Genomic DNA, 17,686 nt, shown 5'->3' on the forward strand with positions numbered 1-17,686 from the left:
ACTATTTCAATATCCGCCAAATGGTTAATTCTGCACAATAAATACAAAGCGTGGATCTTTTACCTGACGGCATGTACGCAGATACGTAAAGACACATAAAAATCACACTTTCTGCACAGCTCTTTCTCTCAGTGAGCTTCAAGAACAGTTTACCATCAAAAATCTTTATTTTCTGCATTATTGCTTGCTTATTATACACCAGTCTGTAGTTGTGTTTAGTGCTGTTGCCCGTTTGTGCTGTTCAATACCGAGTTTTAAAATTTTTTTAAAAATGATGCCAAATTACAAAATGCTTAGCTGTAACTTTGCTTCACTTCAGCAGCATCAGGTAATGTTCTGCTGATTCATGTTCTTTAATTTTTGATCTACTGCAGAATATTTTTAAGGTTATCTGCTATAAAAAGCCAGGCCGGGTAAATCTCCTTCATGCTTTTCTGTGTTTTATCCTCAGTTACTTTGACACAAAGGCATCACAAGTTTCACCTTTGTTTTTAAACAAGAATATAAAAATATGGATATGTACTGATAAATGATCAGAATGATAATATTTCTGAGTCAAAATTGAATAGAATCAAATCGAATCGGGACCTTGTGAATCAGAATTGAATCAGTTATAGAAATCGGTGACAATACTCATCCCTACTTAGAGAGTCACCTGGGGTGTGTTCCCTTGTTCCTAATGTCTTCCGATTGAGCTCAAGGAAAATTGTGTAGAATACCCAAGGACGTAAGAAAAGATTAAAAACAAAACAGTGTGCTGAGGATTTGAACAACCTCACACTCCTTTCTGCTTAACGCCATGACACCGCATGTCCGCCATATTGAAACTACTACTATCACGGGTGATATGGTCAGATCACAGATAAGATCAGAGGTGAGCAGTGACGCTGGGTTTTTACATCACCCAACTTCTGAAACCTGCACTGTGATTGGTCGTTTCAGCAGTGACTTGAATGCACCCTCATGTAGTCCAGCTTTATGATCCGGGATGAGGAGAACGATGGAAACTGTGGAAAACATGGAGATCGTGCCCCAATGAGAACAAGATTGTAAGCGAGAGTAAAGATCTCAGGATAAGAGTTCATCCAGTTTAACCTGCAGAAATTCAAACAGCTTTGTTCCTAACAGCAGCTCGGAGGTTCCTCCACTCTTGGTCACTAACATACGAGACGCCATCTTGGTTTTAGCTCTGCAACTCAGGGAAAATTGTTTTTGAGCGTTGATTGTTTCAAAAATCTCAGTATGTCTGTTTGATATATAAAGCTCTGTGTGGAGCACCCAGCATCTTGGAAATCAGAAGGCTGTCATCGGTGCTACGACCAAAACCACATGACACAAACCAATTTTAAAATTATTGAACTTTGGTCAGAGTAGAGCTGGGCGATATGAGATTTTTTCATATCACGATATGTTTTTTTCATTTCAGGCGATAACGATATCTATCACGATATAAGCCAAATAACTATATTTGTAAGATTTAAATGTGCCGTTGCTCACAAGTAAAATGTGAAATAATCAGCAGCTTGTTTTTATTTAAATATTTATTTCCCATAATAAGTTCAACAGGGTAGATGTACTTAAGGAACATGAGACTTTTTTCAGATAAATAAAGGCAAATATTGCAAACTACACAAAAGGCAGCCGCTAAAGCGTTTAAGTTTCAAAATAGAACAAACAAAACAGACTAAATTGTCAATTCCACTTAGAAACAAAATATTAATTCTAAAAATAAATCTTAGTTTGTTTTACAGAAGAACAGACAAAACTGACTAACTTTTGTCAATATCAAATAAACTGAGAACTAAAAGGAAATTCTCAATCTCTCCTTGTTGTATAGCTGAGCTTTTCAAACAGTTTTAACAGTTACTTTAGTCTGACAAAAGCCGAATGACGAATTAGCGCTTCCAGTCAGAGACTGAGGCTACGTCCACACGTACACGGGTATTTTTGAAAACGGAGATTTTCCGTTTTCGTTTTAAAAAAATAATCCCGTCCACACATAAAGGCAGAAATGAAGGAAAACGCTGCTATGAACATGCCAAAGCAGCAGGTGGCGCTAGATTCCTACCCGTGCAGAAATGTTGGCCAATCAGAAGTCTAGAAGCCTCGGTGGGTAAAAGTAAACAAAGCTGCGGCATAGAAGCAGAACCGAGTCGTATGTGTGGAGGGACAGTAACTGTGTGTATATGTAAGCATTTAAACACTGCAGAGAGTAGAATTAACAGTATTGTAGAAATCCATTTCACCGAAACAATAACGTGGCGCACAGTGTGACGCATGCACCAGTTTATTGTATTGCCAGACTTGCTTTCGGCACAATTTACAGTGCACGCTACTCTGTTTTTTGTCAGACTTGAAATAGCCGAAATACCTTCACACTACGGAGCTTCTATGGCTCTTCCGTTCGACAATCTCTCCGGCATTGGAACCATCATCTGTTTTCTCTTCGGTCACGCTCGGTTGATTTTTCTAGTCGGCACACTCATTTCCTCCATTACCCGCTGGCTGCTTCCCAAACAAACACACGTGCGGCTTGGCACTTGTGCTGTACTAACAAGTCACGCGACGTGACGCTGCGGCTGTGATTGGTTCGGCTCTGCGCTACTTAATTTGGATTGGCTGACCTTTTTTTTTTTTTTTTTTTTTGAGGACAAGAGCGGCGAGGTCTATCGCGATAGCTTAATTTCTCTATCGAGTAAAAGTTATATCGCGATACATATCGTTATCGTTCTATCGCCCAGCTCTAGGTCAGAGACATGAAAATGATTTTTAAGTACTTCTTTAATATAATCTTTTTCATGTATTGTTTTCACAACTTTGAATCTTTTATTATTAAAATTTAATATATATTTATATACATAAAAATTCCCCTTTTGCCAGCTGATCTTGCCAGCTACGAATGCCGACTACGGAATGGAGCAGCTGTCAGCCTCCTCTACATGGATGACATGAAGTTGTATGCCAACCCTGAACGAGACATCGATTCACTGATCCACACCACCAGAATGTACAGCAACGACATCGTTGTTCAGACTGGAGAAGTCTAGTTGGATGATAATGACTGAGACAGGACTCTCTTCCAGACACTAAACCAAGGCACAATGTACATTTCAATTCCTTTAATTTTAAATATGTTTATATTGTCTATCCTGTAAAATAGTCAGATGTCTATTCATATTAATGTACAGAATTCACCTGCTTGCTGCTACTACTGCACATTCACCCAGTGTATATACTATATGTATGTATATATATATATATAATGTTCTTCCTCTACACCCCCCCCCCCCCCCCCCCCCAATTTTTGCACATGTCGAGGAGCGTGTCAGGCTACATTTCACTGTGTGTTATACTTGTATAACTAAGCATGTGACAAATAAAGAACCTTGAACCTTGAACCTTGAATGAAGAGAGGGAAGGTAGTCAGAACTGAGGGGATCAAACAACCAGAAGGCAACATTGAAGTCATAGAAGACAACTACAAGTGCCTGGGCATCCCACACGCAAATGGGAACCATGAAGAGGCTGCTAGGAAAGCTGCAATCACCAAGTACCAGCAAAGGTTCAGGCAAGTCCTGAGGAGTCAGCTGAACGGTAAAAACAAAATCCAGGCTGTCAATACTTATGTCTGATACCTGAGATGATAGGCTGGCCAAAGGAGGAGATAGAAGCCACTGACATCAAGACAAGGAAGCTCCTGACCATCCATGGAGGGTTTCACTCCAAGTCCAGCACCCTGAGCCTGTATGCTAAGCGGAAGGAAGAAGGCCAGGGATTGGTGAGTGTCAACACCACAGTCCAGGATGAGACAACAAAGCTGGACTGAAAGACAGCACAGAGGCACTAATAATGGCAGCACAGGAACAAGCTCTGAGTACAAGATCCATAGAGGCTGGGGTCTATTACACTAGGCACGACCCCAGGTGCAGGCTGTGTAAAGATGTCCCTGAGACAATCCAAGCTAAGATCCTGTGGGACTTCCAGATACAGACGGACAAAATGGTGCTGGCTAACCGACCAGACATAGTGGTGGTAGACAAGCAGAAGAAGACAGCTCTAGTGATAGATGTAGAGATACTGAATGGCAGCAACATCAGGAAGAAGGAACACAAGAAGCTAGGGAAGTACCAATGGCTCAGAGAAGAGCTTGAGAATTACCCCGTGGTAATCGGAGCACTAGGTGAAGTCACTCCCAAGCTAGGCAAGTGGCTCCAGCAGATCACAGGAACAACATCGGAGATCTCTGTCCAGAAGAGCGCAGTCCTAGGAACAGCTAAGAGACTGCGCAGGACCCTCAAGCTCCCAGGCCTCTGGTAGAGGACCCGAGCTTGAAAGAAAGACTGCCGCAGGGGCGAGTGGGGAATTTATAAATAAATGTGTATATAAATGTATATATATATGAATAAATACATAATGTGTGTGTGCTCAAATTTTGTTTTGTCTTTTTTCTTTTTATTGTTTTATTGGTCCAGAAGCTCCAGTGGCACAATTGGTTAGTACACTGTACTTATATTTTAATTGTTCAAAATTTTTTAACGATTTCATTGTTGTATTTATTTTGAGTAATTTAAACAACATAAAAAAGAAGAAACAGTTACTCCTTTCCGTCAGTTAATCATAAACTCGTTCATTTGAAATGGTTTAAACTTTAGTGTACAGGGTCAAACTCTGCCCATTCATAACACGTCTCTCACACACACACACACACACACACACGTGTACTGTAATCAAGTTCTTCCTGGGCTCCATAAGAAATCTTTGCACTGTGATAACACACCATAAAAAAGCACACACAGCAAATAACTGTGACACATGTGCGTGTGTGTGCATGTGAACATGTTTATGTTCATATTTTTGCTGCATTCCTGAAGGAGTAGTGCATAATGGTAAGCCCCAGCAGCATTTGGTGTCTGCCTCCATCAGTCGTCATCACCCTCCTGTTTTCTCTCTCTGAAGCTTTTTGTGGTGAATGAATTGATGACATTCTTACCTGCATATGACCTTTTAACCCTGACTGTAAACAAACATGATTCAACTGAAGCATCACCAGTGAACAGGTCCTTCAGCCTGATGGAAACCATCTGTGTGAGTGAGCTCCGGCCTGTGAGGTCATCCTGCACAGGGTTGAGCCCTCATTCGTCATCCCGAGACAGTGTGACTCCAAGTGTACTCCTTTGTCAGGGACAGGAGCTCATCTCAGTGAACAGGTGCACATACCTGCAGCAGGGTCAGTTTCCTGCTCCAGCTGTGAGAGCAGAACTTCACATCTGCCTGCTGACGGCCACAAACAGTCACAGCACCTGTTTGTCCTCTGATGCGCTTCAGTCGTTTTTATTGTTTTTGATGGTTTTATATATTTTTTTGTTTTAAAAGATTTTCTGTTGTTTTTGTTGTTTATGGCGTTTTTTTCATAATTGTATTGTTTCTGTTCTTGTTTATTATTTTATTTTTTTTGTTGTTCTTTTTATTGTTGTTCTTGATGGTTTTATTGTTGGACTCTGACAAGTGACGTGACTTGATGGCACCACTTTTTGCCCTGCTGTTTGTCACCTGACTCGTCATTACAAAAAGTCTACGACGTGGCTTCCGAGGCTCTGCCCCCTCATCAGGAGTTGCCCTCTGATTGGTGATTCGTTTTTTCCCTTCAACCTCCTCTAAGCTTCGTAAAAACGTCTTGACGTCACTGCCGGAAGTGGCGGCGTAGTGGCGCAGAGGCAGACAGTGAGAACTTGAGCTGAGCGACTTTTTTTTCCTCCTCCTTCTTCTTTCTGTGGTTCTTCTTTGGGTTTTTCCCCAGAACCTCTGAGTTTGTTGCTTCGGAGCCGACGAAGGAAGAGAGCAGGAGGAACCTCCGGATCTTTTCCAGGTGAGCTGACCTGAGTTTGATTCGTCGGAACTCTGCCAGTGACCTCTGCTGCAACGCGCTAGCACATGACTGGCGGTTGTACGAGACTCCCTGCAAAAAAACTTCAGTTTAAGAAAGGTGAGCTTTAACGGTAAACGGGCAGGTCCGAGATCGGAACCAGCAACCGGGTCGGAAACGGGAGGTTTGCGTGATTACTCCGGCTCTGTGCAGCCCTCCCCTCAGAGTTCAGGTCCTTGTGAACCCCCCCGCTGTGTGACGTGAATACCCCTCAGATCCGCTGTCGTGGCCGCCCGCTTTGCTTCCAGAATTCCACAGATTTCAAAGGGAGTTTGGTGACGAACTGTGATTGGCGAAGGCAACACGCAGCGGCACAGCAGGTGCAGTCTGCCACGTGCACGCGCGTGTACATGGACACGGCGGCTGTAAGTGGCCAGGTGTCCTCAGGGATTCCACTCACCTGAGTGTCTGTGTGTGTTTTCGAACCCTGCAGTCAGCTGAGACTGGATGTCACCTGGATGGGTGACGCTACGTCCAGATGAACAGAATCAACCTTTTGGAATTCTGTGTGTCTTCTACACGCGACAAAAACACTTGGATCATAATCCGACAGAGAAGAAGAAACAAACCTGACGTCCTCAAACCACGGCGTGACCTCAGATAACATCACTGTGAAGACACCGAGACGGTGTTTTCACAGTGATGAACACGCACGCGCGCACACACAAACTCGTTTTCATATGTTCGTGAGTACATCTCATTGACATAATGCTTTCCCTAACCATCTAAACGAATGCTTAATCTTAACCCTCAGCCTAAACCTAACCATAACCCAATTGTAACCCTGACACTAAAACCACATTTTGAGCTTCACAGGCATTTTGTCCAATTTTCTGTCCTCACAAAGATGTCAAAACATGTACACACACACGACTGTAGAACCGGTTGCTCAGAGTTATGCTGGGAACATACTAGAGGTGGAAGTCACCATACATCCCACGATACGATATTATCACAATATTTAACGCATGATACGATATTATTGCGATTTTTAAAAAAATATTTTGCAATATTCAGATTCTGTACATATAGTTAAACTTTATCAATATTCATTTAATCTAATATCAAAGTCTCACACTCAGTCTTTCTCTCATTTCAGTCAGTTTTATTGGTGACAAACTGAACGGTTTGTATTACAGTCTAGTCCAACTTAACTGAATGCAACCATCTGGTACAATTATAGCTATTCTGAACTATGCAATTTATGAAAACTATGCAGCCCATTCAGCAACTGAAGAATTTGAAAGTAAATTAAAACAAAATATAAATTTACATTAAATAAAAAAAGTTTTAAACTTAATTAAAATAAAACATGTCTTAAATTAAAATAAGTAAACTGTCATATTTATTGCTGCCAAAAAAAGTTAAACACATTTGGACAGTGAAGGAATGTCAGGATTTTTGCTCAGAAAAAGGATCAACATGCTCTGAGCATAAAAACCTTTTTTGTAACAAAATATTGATTTCTGCTGTCCCTGTATCGATACATTATTAGCAAACAAAATATCACGATACTACACAGTATCGATTTTTTCCCCCACCCCTAGAACATACACACACTCTCTCTTTGTTTCTGACTGTAGAACCAGTTTCTCAGGTTTATGTTGGAAACACACACACACACACACACACACACACACACACACACACACACACACACACACACACACACACACTCACACACGCAGTTTCAAGAGGTCAGGGAAGTTCTGTAGCCTGTCAGACTCCATGCTGGCAGCTTTGATCTTAAACCAGAGAAGCTTTGGTGTGAAGAAGTCCAACATCACATTTGATCTCAGTGAATGTGAGAAAAGGAGTGCATGTTCAACAGGATGTATCATTTTTAAATATAATAATACAATGCTGCTGATAAAGATAATGACATGAAATCTTCCAGGATAAATTAATAAATGTGTAAAATTCAGAGAAAGTTCTGGTTCTGGTAGCTTATTACACAGATCCTCCTGTAATTACATAACTGAAGAGTTTCCTTTACTATTGTTTTCTTGTGGCTCTGACAGAAGGACTTTTCTGTCATTCAGTTGTTTTTCTGTTATGTATTTGCTGTGGTGTTGCGTGAATGAGAGTGGGAGGAGCTCTTTACCAGCAGAAAAGCTGTAAAGCTTCGAAAATACAGTTAAAAGTCCAAAATCCCTGAACTCCACGCAGACATTGTTCAGATATACCAGTGCCATCCAGTGAGCTAGACTGCAGTCTTTGCCAGTCTGATTCTGGCCCCCGGGGCTAATGTTTGACAACCGGGGTTTTACAGGAATCAAAGCAGAAGACACACACAGGGATAACCTCTGATCTCTGCCCTAAGTATTGCAGCAGCTCCTGCTCGCCTGTCAGTAGATTGCAGAATTGATGCAGTCCTGATGTCTGATCACTGCTGACTGTGCGCACACGGTGAGTCAGCCATCAGGTGTGGGTCAGCGGTGTTGGTTATGATGATTGATTTCTTCTGATCAGGTGTTTTGGAGGTTGTTGTCGTTTTACCTGCCAGCTGATTCTAACCTCATGTGTCTGATTCTTGCTGTGTGACCTTTGACCTCCATAAAGTCACACCTTTTTGGCATGAACCCGCCATGCTCGGGTTCTTTTTCTGTAGGACCTCCTGAACTATGTGAACTGAAATTAAAGTGCTATGTGACTGCTGGGGTCAAAGCTGAGGAGGGTGTGAATGATTGACTGGAGGTCTGCTGCAGCAGCGAGGGCTGGCTTCACTGAGCTCAGTTCAGCTGGTGGATAAGTGCTAGAAGCGATGAGTCACTTTGCTCATCTGCAGGAACAGGATGTGATGTCAGCCGCATCAGGACCAGCAGAGACCACCTAATCAGAGCAGAGCTTTCACAGTGTGGGTAACACTGATGTCCAATCACCTTGCTCCAAACTTCTGTCAGAGCCTTAGAGGAGGTAAAGTCAGCTCAGAGCTTATCCTGCTGAGCTGCAGTCACACTTGTCATTGATTATTGATTCACATTCGATTCAAGATGCCCCTTGAATCACATTCATTAAGTTTGGTTGAATTCTTTAATGTATAATAATACAATCAGAGATGTTCAATCCTGTAAGGCCCCACACTGAACCCTCAGACAGGTGATCCACCTCTCACCTGGATCCAGGTTCATCAAGGTTCCTGCTGTGTGTGCGTGTGTGTGTGTGTGAGAGAGAAAGAGAGGGACAGAATGAAGCAGTCAGAGTTCAGCCTGCTCAAAGCTGATTGGCTGTCTGATGGTGGAGCCAGCCTATGACTGGCTGGAGGTTGTCGTGTAATCAGCTTTTATCTGCTGTTAAAGTCTCTGTGTCTCTCTCGCTGTTTCAGTTTCTTCAGAGCTCGATCACCCGTCACTTTGTCCTGCAGGTAAGAATTTCTAAATAAATTGAGATCAGCCAATCAGAGCACAGGATTCACAGTGAAAACAGCAGGTAAAGATGAAGAATTGAGTTAGTTTTATTTTGAAATGTGTGAAAGGCGTAACATCCTGTGTGGTTGCACCTGCACTGATGGTCACACAGGGGAACGCAGAGCAGTCGACCTGCTGGTGTTTGAAGTGAGACACCTGACCTTTCCTGTTGCCACGCTGAAGCATGAAGTCTTTCTCCCCTTGCGGCAGATGGCCACTCCTCGCTGAGCCTGGTGCTGCCCAAGATTTCTTCCTTTTTTTTTTTTTTTTTTGCCTGTCCCGTTTGACTCTTTTGCCATCAGAATTGTTGTCTAAAGGCAAAGAAAGATGCCCAACGGATTTACTTTACCAAACTGACCATCCCAGCCTTGCCGTAATGGTCCGTTTGATTCACCTTTTATTGTTTATTTTATTTTCACTTACTGAATACGGGACAGACTTGAATGGAAGAAAGAAGGGGAGAAAGAAAGAGGGAAAGAGAAACAGCTGAGAAGAGGGACGGGGGAGAAGGGCAAAAGACAAAAACCAACAGAATGGGCAGAGAAAAAAAAATGCATATATCAATCACCTGGGTCACCTGCTGAGAAAGAAAAAAGAAAGCAAGCAGAAGAGAACAAGAGTAATAGAATAAACAACATCACAATGATATATGGGAATATGACAGTAAATACTAAATGTTAAACATTATTGTGCAGCACATAAGATCAACAGAACACAGTGTGCTTTGAGGTAGGAGCCAAAAAGGGTGTAGTTTGTGGGTGTGATCACCCGTGTGTACACCTGTGAGCATGGACGCGCTTGTTTTTTGTTTTTTAAAAGGTTCCTTCATGTAATAATCTGCTAGAGGGTGTGGGGGGGCCACAGCCCCGTCCTCCAGGGCGTGAAGCAGGTGTGGAGGAGATCAAAACTCCAGACATCCAGAGGCCCCCAGAACACAAGAGACCAAGGAAGACCAACAGAGGGGCAGCTGCGCCACTGTCCCGGAAAGAGCTGAGGAGAGTCCCAGATGAGGGCTCACTCAGCAGCCGCGGAGCAGAAGCCAGGGGGGGTTGCAGTGACGCGCCCGTGAGCTCCGCCGGCAGCCAGCTGCGCCTGAGTGACCGAGCCCCAGGCCGAGAGGCCGGGGGCACCCCACCTCCGAAGTGGCCCGAGCGAGCCCCAGGCTCCAGGCCCCGATAAGCGGCCACCAAGGAGTGAGCCGGTGTGTACCTGGACGCCCATCCCCGGACACAAAGAACCACCAACGCACCGATGTCTGAGGGGGTCCGCCACTGGCAGGGGAAGTGGTGGTAGGGGGAGATAGGCCTCCAAACCTTGGAGGGCCTGAGATGTCCCCAGAGAGGTGGCGCCTGACACCCAACCTGACATATAGACACAGACATACAGGCACACACAGATACAAACATCCATTCCCACCCTCATGCTCTCATATGCACTTACTCCACACTCAACCAACGTGGAGACAGACATAAAGAGACGCTGTACACACGATCACACTCCCCAAGCGTACTCTACAAACCGGGTCTAGGTGCCCCCGCCCCTGGAGGGGGGAACTGCACCCAGACCCAGGTGGTGTTTCCCTTTTCCCTGCGGTGGGGGGAGGCAGACCGCCCCGACTCCGCAGCAGCAGGAAGGCTCCACACTCCAGACCGCAGTCGGACGGCCAACTCCTCCTCCTAGTCCTAGCCCCCCTGCTCCAGCAGGTCGCAGAGAACGGGGGTGAGAGAAGACTCCGAACCTCCCTCCACCCGCTCATTGTAATGTTGATGCATGTGTGTTCTAAGGTGCATTTAAAACCCAGGAGGGCTTGGAGCTACCTGCCAGAGAGCAGCAGGTAAGCGCATGGTCCCTCCTGCTAGCCCTCAATGTCTACGTGTATTTAAAATTGAGAGGTGGGCAACGATGCCAGGGGTGGGGTGTACACCCTGATGGTACTTTGGACTCCGTGTATCGTGCCCACCCCCAAGATCCTATATGTATGTGTAATGAGAGTGTGAGTAATGTGAATGTCTAAGTTGTGGGATAAAATTGAGGCAGAGGCAGCCAGAAGGGGACAGAGGGGGGGGGGGGTAGCCTCCTCTGCACCCTGGTGACATACCCCTACTCCAAGGCCCTGCATGTGTGGGTGGTTGTGGTGGAGCGGGAAGAGGGAGGCAGCTGGAGATGGGGAGGGATCCAGGTTCATCAAGGTTCCTGCTGTGTGTGCGTGTGTGTGTGTGTGTGTGTGTGAGAGAGAAAGAGAGGGACAGAATGAAGCAGTCAGAGTTCAGCCTGCTCAAAGCTGATTGGCTGTCTGATGGTGGAGCCAGCCTATGACTGGCTGGAGGTTGTCGTGTAATCAGCTTTTATCTGCTGTTAAAGTCTCTGTGTCTCTCTCGCTGTTTCAGTTTCTTCAGAGCTCGATCACCCGTCACTTTGTCCTGCAGGTAAGAATTTCTAAATAAATTGAGATCAGCCAATCAGAGCACAGGATTCACAGTGAAAACAGCAGGTAAAGATGAAGAATTGAGTTAGTTTTATTTTGAAATGTGTGAAAGGCGTAACATCCTGTGTGGTTGCACCTGCACTGATGGTCACACAGGGGAACGCAGAGCAGTCGACCTGCTGGTGTTTGAAGTGAGACACCTGACCTTTCCTGTTGCCACGCTGAAGCATGAAGTCTTTCTCCCCTTGCGGCAGATGGCCACTCCTCGCTGAGCCTGGTGCTGCCCAAGATTTCTTCCTGTAAAAAAAAAGGAGTTTTTCTTTCCCGCTGTTGCCAAGTGCTTGCTGATTGGTGGGTGTTATTGTAGGTCTCTACCTTACAGTATGAAGCACCTTGCTGTGATTTGGCGCTAAATGAATTAACTTAATACTGAATTGATGTCACAGGAAGTGCCCATTTTGTTCAGAGTGAAAACTGACGTTCAGACCGCTGCTGTGCATTATTGATCAGTTTGAGTCATGAAAAGTTCTGATTGATGCGGTGCTGCAGGCCTTTCAGTCAGAGGTAACAGAGAATGGCATGATTGGCCGATGGATGGTCTGCTGTCGGAAAAGCTGAGAAGCTCCACCTCCTCTGCAAACGTCTCAGATGAAAAGGGCGTCTCCTCGTCTCATCCTGTTTCTTTTTTGTGTGAACTTGAAACGCTGCGCGGTGTCCTCCGTGCCCTCACCGTGCTTCTGTGGACGTTTATTCTGGACAGATATCACAGGTGATGACATCATCAGGAAGCAGGAGTTTCGCTGTGTCCAAACACACGTTTCATGTCTGATCTGACTTCCTCAGCTTTGGAGTATGTCAGTGGGACTTTGCATCTGTGAACCAAGAAAATGTGCCCCACTTCCTGTTTGTGCAGAGAACGCCACGGGAATCATGCGAGGCATCCAGACGAGTTCAAGCGGGAAGAACAACAACAGAAGAGGAAGTGAGAATTCTTGGTTCCCATAGAAACGTGACAGAGATTGGGTTTGATTTGTTCATACGTGCTCTACGTTCAGCTGTTACATGTGCACAGGTGCACGCCTCTTCACTCATCAGATAAACTTTATTGACACCAAACTGCAGCTGATCAGTGATAAAGGTCACATAAGATAAACTTTATTGATCCCAGAGCTGAAATTCCTCCACTACAGCTGAAAATAAAAGATCATTTAAAAATAAATAAAATATAAAACAACAACAAAACAAACGGAGTGGAAAAAACTAAAATGAACCAAAACTAATGTCAGAGAGAGGGCGAGAGACAGAGGCACTGAATAGAGAGAGAGAGAGAGGAGGCGGCCTGCCCAAACATGACTTGGGGTTTAATGGTTGCTGACGGCAATTACCAACCTTCCCCTTAATGTTAACGATGCTGTAATCTAATTGGCTGATGGCAGACGCCAGCTCAGAGTGTTCCGACTGGCTGGTTTTGCTTTCCTTAGCCTCGGGGCCTCACGGCCAATCGGATTACAGTGAGGGCGCCTGTTCTGTGACATCAGGCTGTTGCTGAAGTTACAGCTGTTGGCGAACTGATGTGCTGTGGTGATGTCACCAGTGGTCAGTTGGTGTCTGTGCATGGACGAGCGAGGATCGCTGAGGAAGAACAGGTAGGAGAGCAGCTGCTTTAGCTTTATTTTAACCGCACAGGTGAGCTCAGGTGTTGCCGTGCATGGATGCTAACGATGACGCTCAGCTGGAGAGGAGGAGTTGGCATTGAGGAAGATCATCAGCTCGCTCTGAGGCTGGTGAGGGTGGCTTAAAACTGATGCCCCACTGGCGGCAGCTGCAGTGCTAACATGCCACAAAGCAGTCTCGGCGCAGCGGGTCGTTTCCATAGATACACATCGCTCATTTCTTATGCAGAGGTTTGCAAAGGCGACGGTAAAACAGGCTGCAACAGATCTACAGAAGGCAGGTCGTCTACAGATGCAGCGGCCTCGTCATGAGAGCGTGCGTAACTGCCACACCTGAGAGGATTTCAAAGACGACATACGCACCTTGACTGCATCACAGCAATAAACCATAATTTGTTTAATTCCAAACAAAGACTTTCAAATATTCTCTCAAATACGCACCAATAAGGCAGCAGGGCAGGATTCTGGGGGTGGGGCTACTGGTGAATGACAGATGGCTGTAGGAGGAGCAAGCAGCACCCTCACTTAGTGCCTAAAAGCTAAAACGGGGACGGGTGATATCACATTGACATCTATCTTTTATATACAGTTTGTGGTAACCACGAGCATGTGACTCAGTCACATGACCAGTGTTTATTCAGCTTTATAGTTACCACTTCTTTCCGATAATTTCATAATCAGAAGCCAATAAGGTCAGTGATCAATATCCTGATCAGACACGATTCAGACCAGAAGAGCTGTTTCTATACCGTTGACCATAATATTTTATCATACCATGCTGTAGAAGTTACAGGTACCGCTCTGCAGTGGTTTCAATCATACCTGCGAAACAAAGGCGACTGATGTCGTGATTTGGTCTGCTCACACAGAGTTCAGATACTTTAATTTTGAAATGTTCACTAAATGTTCCTGCTTCCAAAGCATTGTGGGAGCTATAGTCCAAAGAGCGTAGTGGTGGTGTTCGTGATGATGATGATGATGATGGTTCTTGTCTCGTCTCACAGCAGCCATGAATCACCACATGAATCACCACATGAATCACAGCACCATGGCCCCGCCCACCAGCTCAGAGCACGACCACGGCTCTGGAGGAGGAGGAGGGGAAGGGAACCATGGAGGTCACATGATGGTAAGAAGTGGGGCTTATCACTGCTAATAACAGGTCATAGATGATGTAGTGAAAGGTCTCTGTGTGATGTCATGCTGTTGTTAACTAGATGATGACATTTTACTTCGGCTACAATAACGTGGAGCTGCTGTTCACCGGTCTGCTCATCAACTCACCTGGAGGTGAGTGATGTCACCGGCACAATTGTGGCTAAGATCCTTTATTTCCTCTGATAATAAACTTGAAGACTTTTTAAATTCTTTTTGTGTGCTTATTTTGTTCTTATTTTATAATTTATAATGATTTTAATATTATATTTACATTTGTAGTTATATCTGTATAGCTTTAGGGTTATGTATAAAAATGCGTTTTGTACTAAATTGAATACGTTTAGTTTTTCAGATTTTTCATTTTATGTAGATTATGATTAAATTTAGACTTTTAGAAATTTTGCTTGCAGTATGAATTTTGAATGTGTTTTTTATAACTGGATCTGTTAACTGTTTGTTAACTCCACCTCCTCTTCCTTTGACGTAATCAGAGATGGTGGGGGCATGTATTGGTGTCTTCCTATTGGCCGCCCTGTACGAGGGGTTGAAGATTGGTCGTGAGGTTCTTCTGCGTCGTAGTCAGGTCAACGTCCGTTACAACTCCATGCCACTCCCCGGGGCTGATGGGACAGTGCTGATGGAGACGCACAAGACGGTTGGGTACGTTGCTAACGGTAACCGTTAAACAGGAGAAGAAGGAGGAGTAGGAGGTGTCGGTCTCTCAGAATTCCTAGTCATTTACCTCATGGTAAACACTAATTTTTACTGATTGGCAGCCAACATTTGGAGGGGGCGGTGCCTCCTGTCATGAGTAACTCCCGCTTCGTGGAATTATTTCCCAGGTAAATGGGTTTGGGTTCTGGTTTTGGTTCAGGTTCTTGTCCTAGGTGGGTCTGTCTGTCTGCTTTGATCAGGCTGTTCAGACTTCTATGCAGCTTCTAATTGCAGGTTCTCATACAGGATGTCCTACACCTGCTAATGGTTTAGTTGACTCAAATGCTAATGTTAATCTAATCATATGCGGGTGGATGTTAAAGGGTTAACAGTGGTGGAGGACTTCCTGCCTGCATGTGGTGTCTTGCTCTGTGACACTGGGAAGCTGATGATGCTAACTGTAATAATTCTAGTTCTGATTCTGGACAGGCTAAAGCTAGTGGTGGGCTAAGTCTTACAAATAAATACATGTTTTGTCTTTGTGAAACTGAACATTAAACACCGTAAGTCACCATAAGACTTTGGTCGCTGTCATTTGTGCATGATGTTAACTTTAAAACATGTTAACTTTATTACTGCTGATGCTAACTGCTAACACTAATCCATGGTAATGTACACAATTTTAGCTTAGGATACTTTTAGCAATCCAAAGATGTTTCAGTCATCAGGTTCCATGCTAACTCTAAGCTTATTATAATGTGTTAAGTGCTATAAGCAAAAGCAATACTAATGCTAACAGGGCTACAAGTATTGAAGGGTAATATTATTTAGCATGCTGATGCTAATGCTAAGTCTTATCTCTTGACCTCTCAGGCAGCGCATGCTGAGCCCCGCCCACTTCCTACAGACCCTGCTGCACATCATCCAGGTGGTCGTCAGCTACTTCCTGATGCTCGTCTTCATGACCTACAACGGTTACCTCTGTATTGCTGTGGCAGCTGGTGCTGGAATGGGCTACTTCCTGTTTAGTTGGAGAAAGGCGGTGGTTGTTGACATCACAGAACACTGCCATTAGCATTCATGCTATTTAGCACTATGAATGCTCGCTAACACTCAGTATTAGCATGCTGGCCTGTGTGCTAATAGAACTAAACACCAAGTTAGCTAATTAGCACGACACACTAAATTACAGCATTACCTGGTAAAAATGGTAATGTCACATCATACTGTAGTTGGCAACAAACGACAAGCTAGTTGTCTTCTGATTGGCCAGTTCACTTTTTTTCCCCGTTTTGTTAGCTTAGCATCGTTAGCAGCTCATTAGCTGGGCCACCAATCAGAAGGCAGGATGTAATCAGTTCTTTGACTACTAGGAATTGATTGATTAGGAGCTGTTTTGATTTGTTGTATGTACAGAGCAAATCAAAAGCTTTTTTTTTTTTTTTGGTTAAATTTTACTTCATGTTTACGTTTTAAGATATTTAGAAAATTATTGTTATTATTGTTATTATTATTATCTGAATCAGCCAGTCGGAGCTCGATGTTGATCAAATGAAATTTTAACTTTTGTTTTTGTCAGAAGCAGTCACTTGATTTTGTTTTAAATTGAAGCATCATGATCTGTTTGGCCAGTTGAGTCACCGTTGGCCTTAACGCCGCTGCCACCTGCTGCCTTACTGCTGACTGAAGGTGGGGGCGGAGCCTCGACTCGTTTCACTTCACTTTAAGTCGACATCTTAGCACTTGCCACATGTGCTGATGATGACATAAGAACGTCTCTACTGTTGTGATTACTTTATTTTTGATGGTTCACACTGAGGAGGGTGGAGTTTACATTCTGGACCAATGGGATCGCAGGGATTGCTGGATTTAAAGTCCAACTCCAGCAAAAAGTATGTGGACATAATTTTGGTCACAGGCTTTTTAGCATGTGCACTTACTTCTGGTGCACTGCCTGAGGCTGTGTGGGACCAGCTGGTGTGATCTCGTCTTGTGTTTTATGACGTGAACCCTGTGAAGGAAACTGTTTTATGTGATCGTGTTTTAAATGCTGGAATCAGTAAAAAACTGAATAAAGTTTAAGTAGAAACTTGTCTTTGTTGTCTTTGTGGAGCAGCATGTTGCTCTCCATTAGGTTCACACAAGAGTTTCTGGGTTTTTGTTTTTGTTTTTTCCTCTTTTGTGGCTGTCACATTGTGTGTGTGTGCGTGTGCGTGTGTGTGTGCGTGTGCGTGCGTGTGTGTGTGCGTGTGTGTGTGTGTGCGTGTGCGTGCGTGTGCGTGTGTGTGTGTTGGGTGATATGTAAAAATAAATAAAAAATTTCCAACCGGCAATCATCAGACCAATAACCGGCAATAGGTGATATATTTTTCTTGCACAAAAGTTTTGATGAGAGGAGCAGTGAAATCATGCACAGACTGATTTGCGTGTTTAGAACACAGAAGTC

General features: G+C 44.2%; 1 protein-coding gene across 10 annotated transcripts; it reads left to right on the forward strand.

The window, feature by feature from the left end:
* Positions 1–5,655: 5,655 nt before the first annotated feature.
* Positions 5,656–17,341, forward strand: slc31a1 (solute carrier family 31 member 1). Of its 10 annotated transcripts, none has more exons than XM_086299854.1 (7): positions 5,656–5,983; positions 9,249–9,287; positions 14,433–14,557; positions 14,646–14,718; positions 15,078–15,246; positions 15,363–15,428; positions 16,114–17,341. In XM_086299854.1, the coding sequence occupies exons 1-7, from the start codon at positions 5,932–5,934 to the stop codon at positions 16,313–16,315; spliced, it is 726 nt and encodes a 241-aa protein (XP_086155980.1). In that variant the 5' UTR covers positions 5,656–5,931; the 3' UTR covers positions 16,316–17,341. The 10 variants fall into 10 exon arrangements, with proteins under 10 accessions (XP_086155980.1, XP_086155970.1, XP_086155972.1 ...); XM_086299844.1 differs by lacking the exon at positions 15,363–15,428 and adding an exon at positions 11,718–11,756 and having other exon boundaries at positions 5,674–5,983; positions 16,114–17,338; XM_086299846.1 differs by lacking the exon at positions 15,363–15,428 and adding an exon at positions 11,718–11,756 and having other exon boundaries at positions 5,674–5,983; positions 14,436–14,557; positions 16,114–17,338.
* The last annotated feature ends 345 nt before the right edge of the window (positions 17,342–17,686 follow it).

Source organism: Aulonocara sp. 'chitande type north' Nkhata Bay, linkage group LG7 (assembly GCF_057382095.1).
Source record: "Aulonocara sp. 'chitande type north' Nkhata Bay isolate Kocher_YH1m ecotype deep benthic linkage group LG7, A_spYH_male_GT1.1, whole genome shotgun sequence".
Classification (NCBI taxonomy): domain Eukaryota; kingdom Metazoa; phylum Chordata; class Actinopteri; order Cichliformes; family Cichlidae; genus Aulonocara; species Aulonocara sp. 'chitande type north' Nkhata Bay.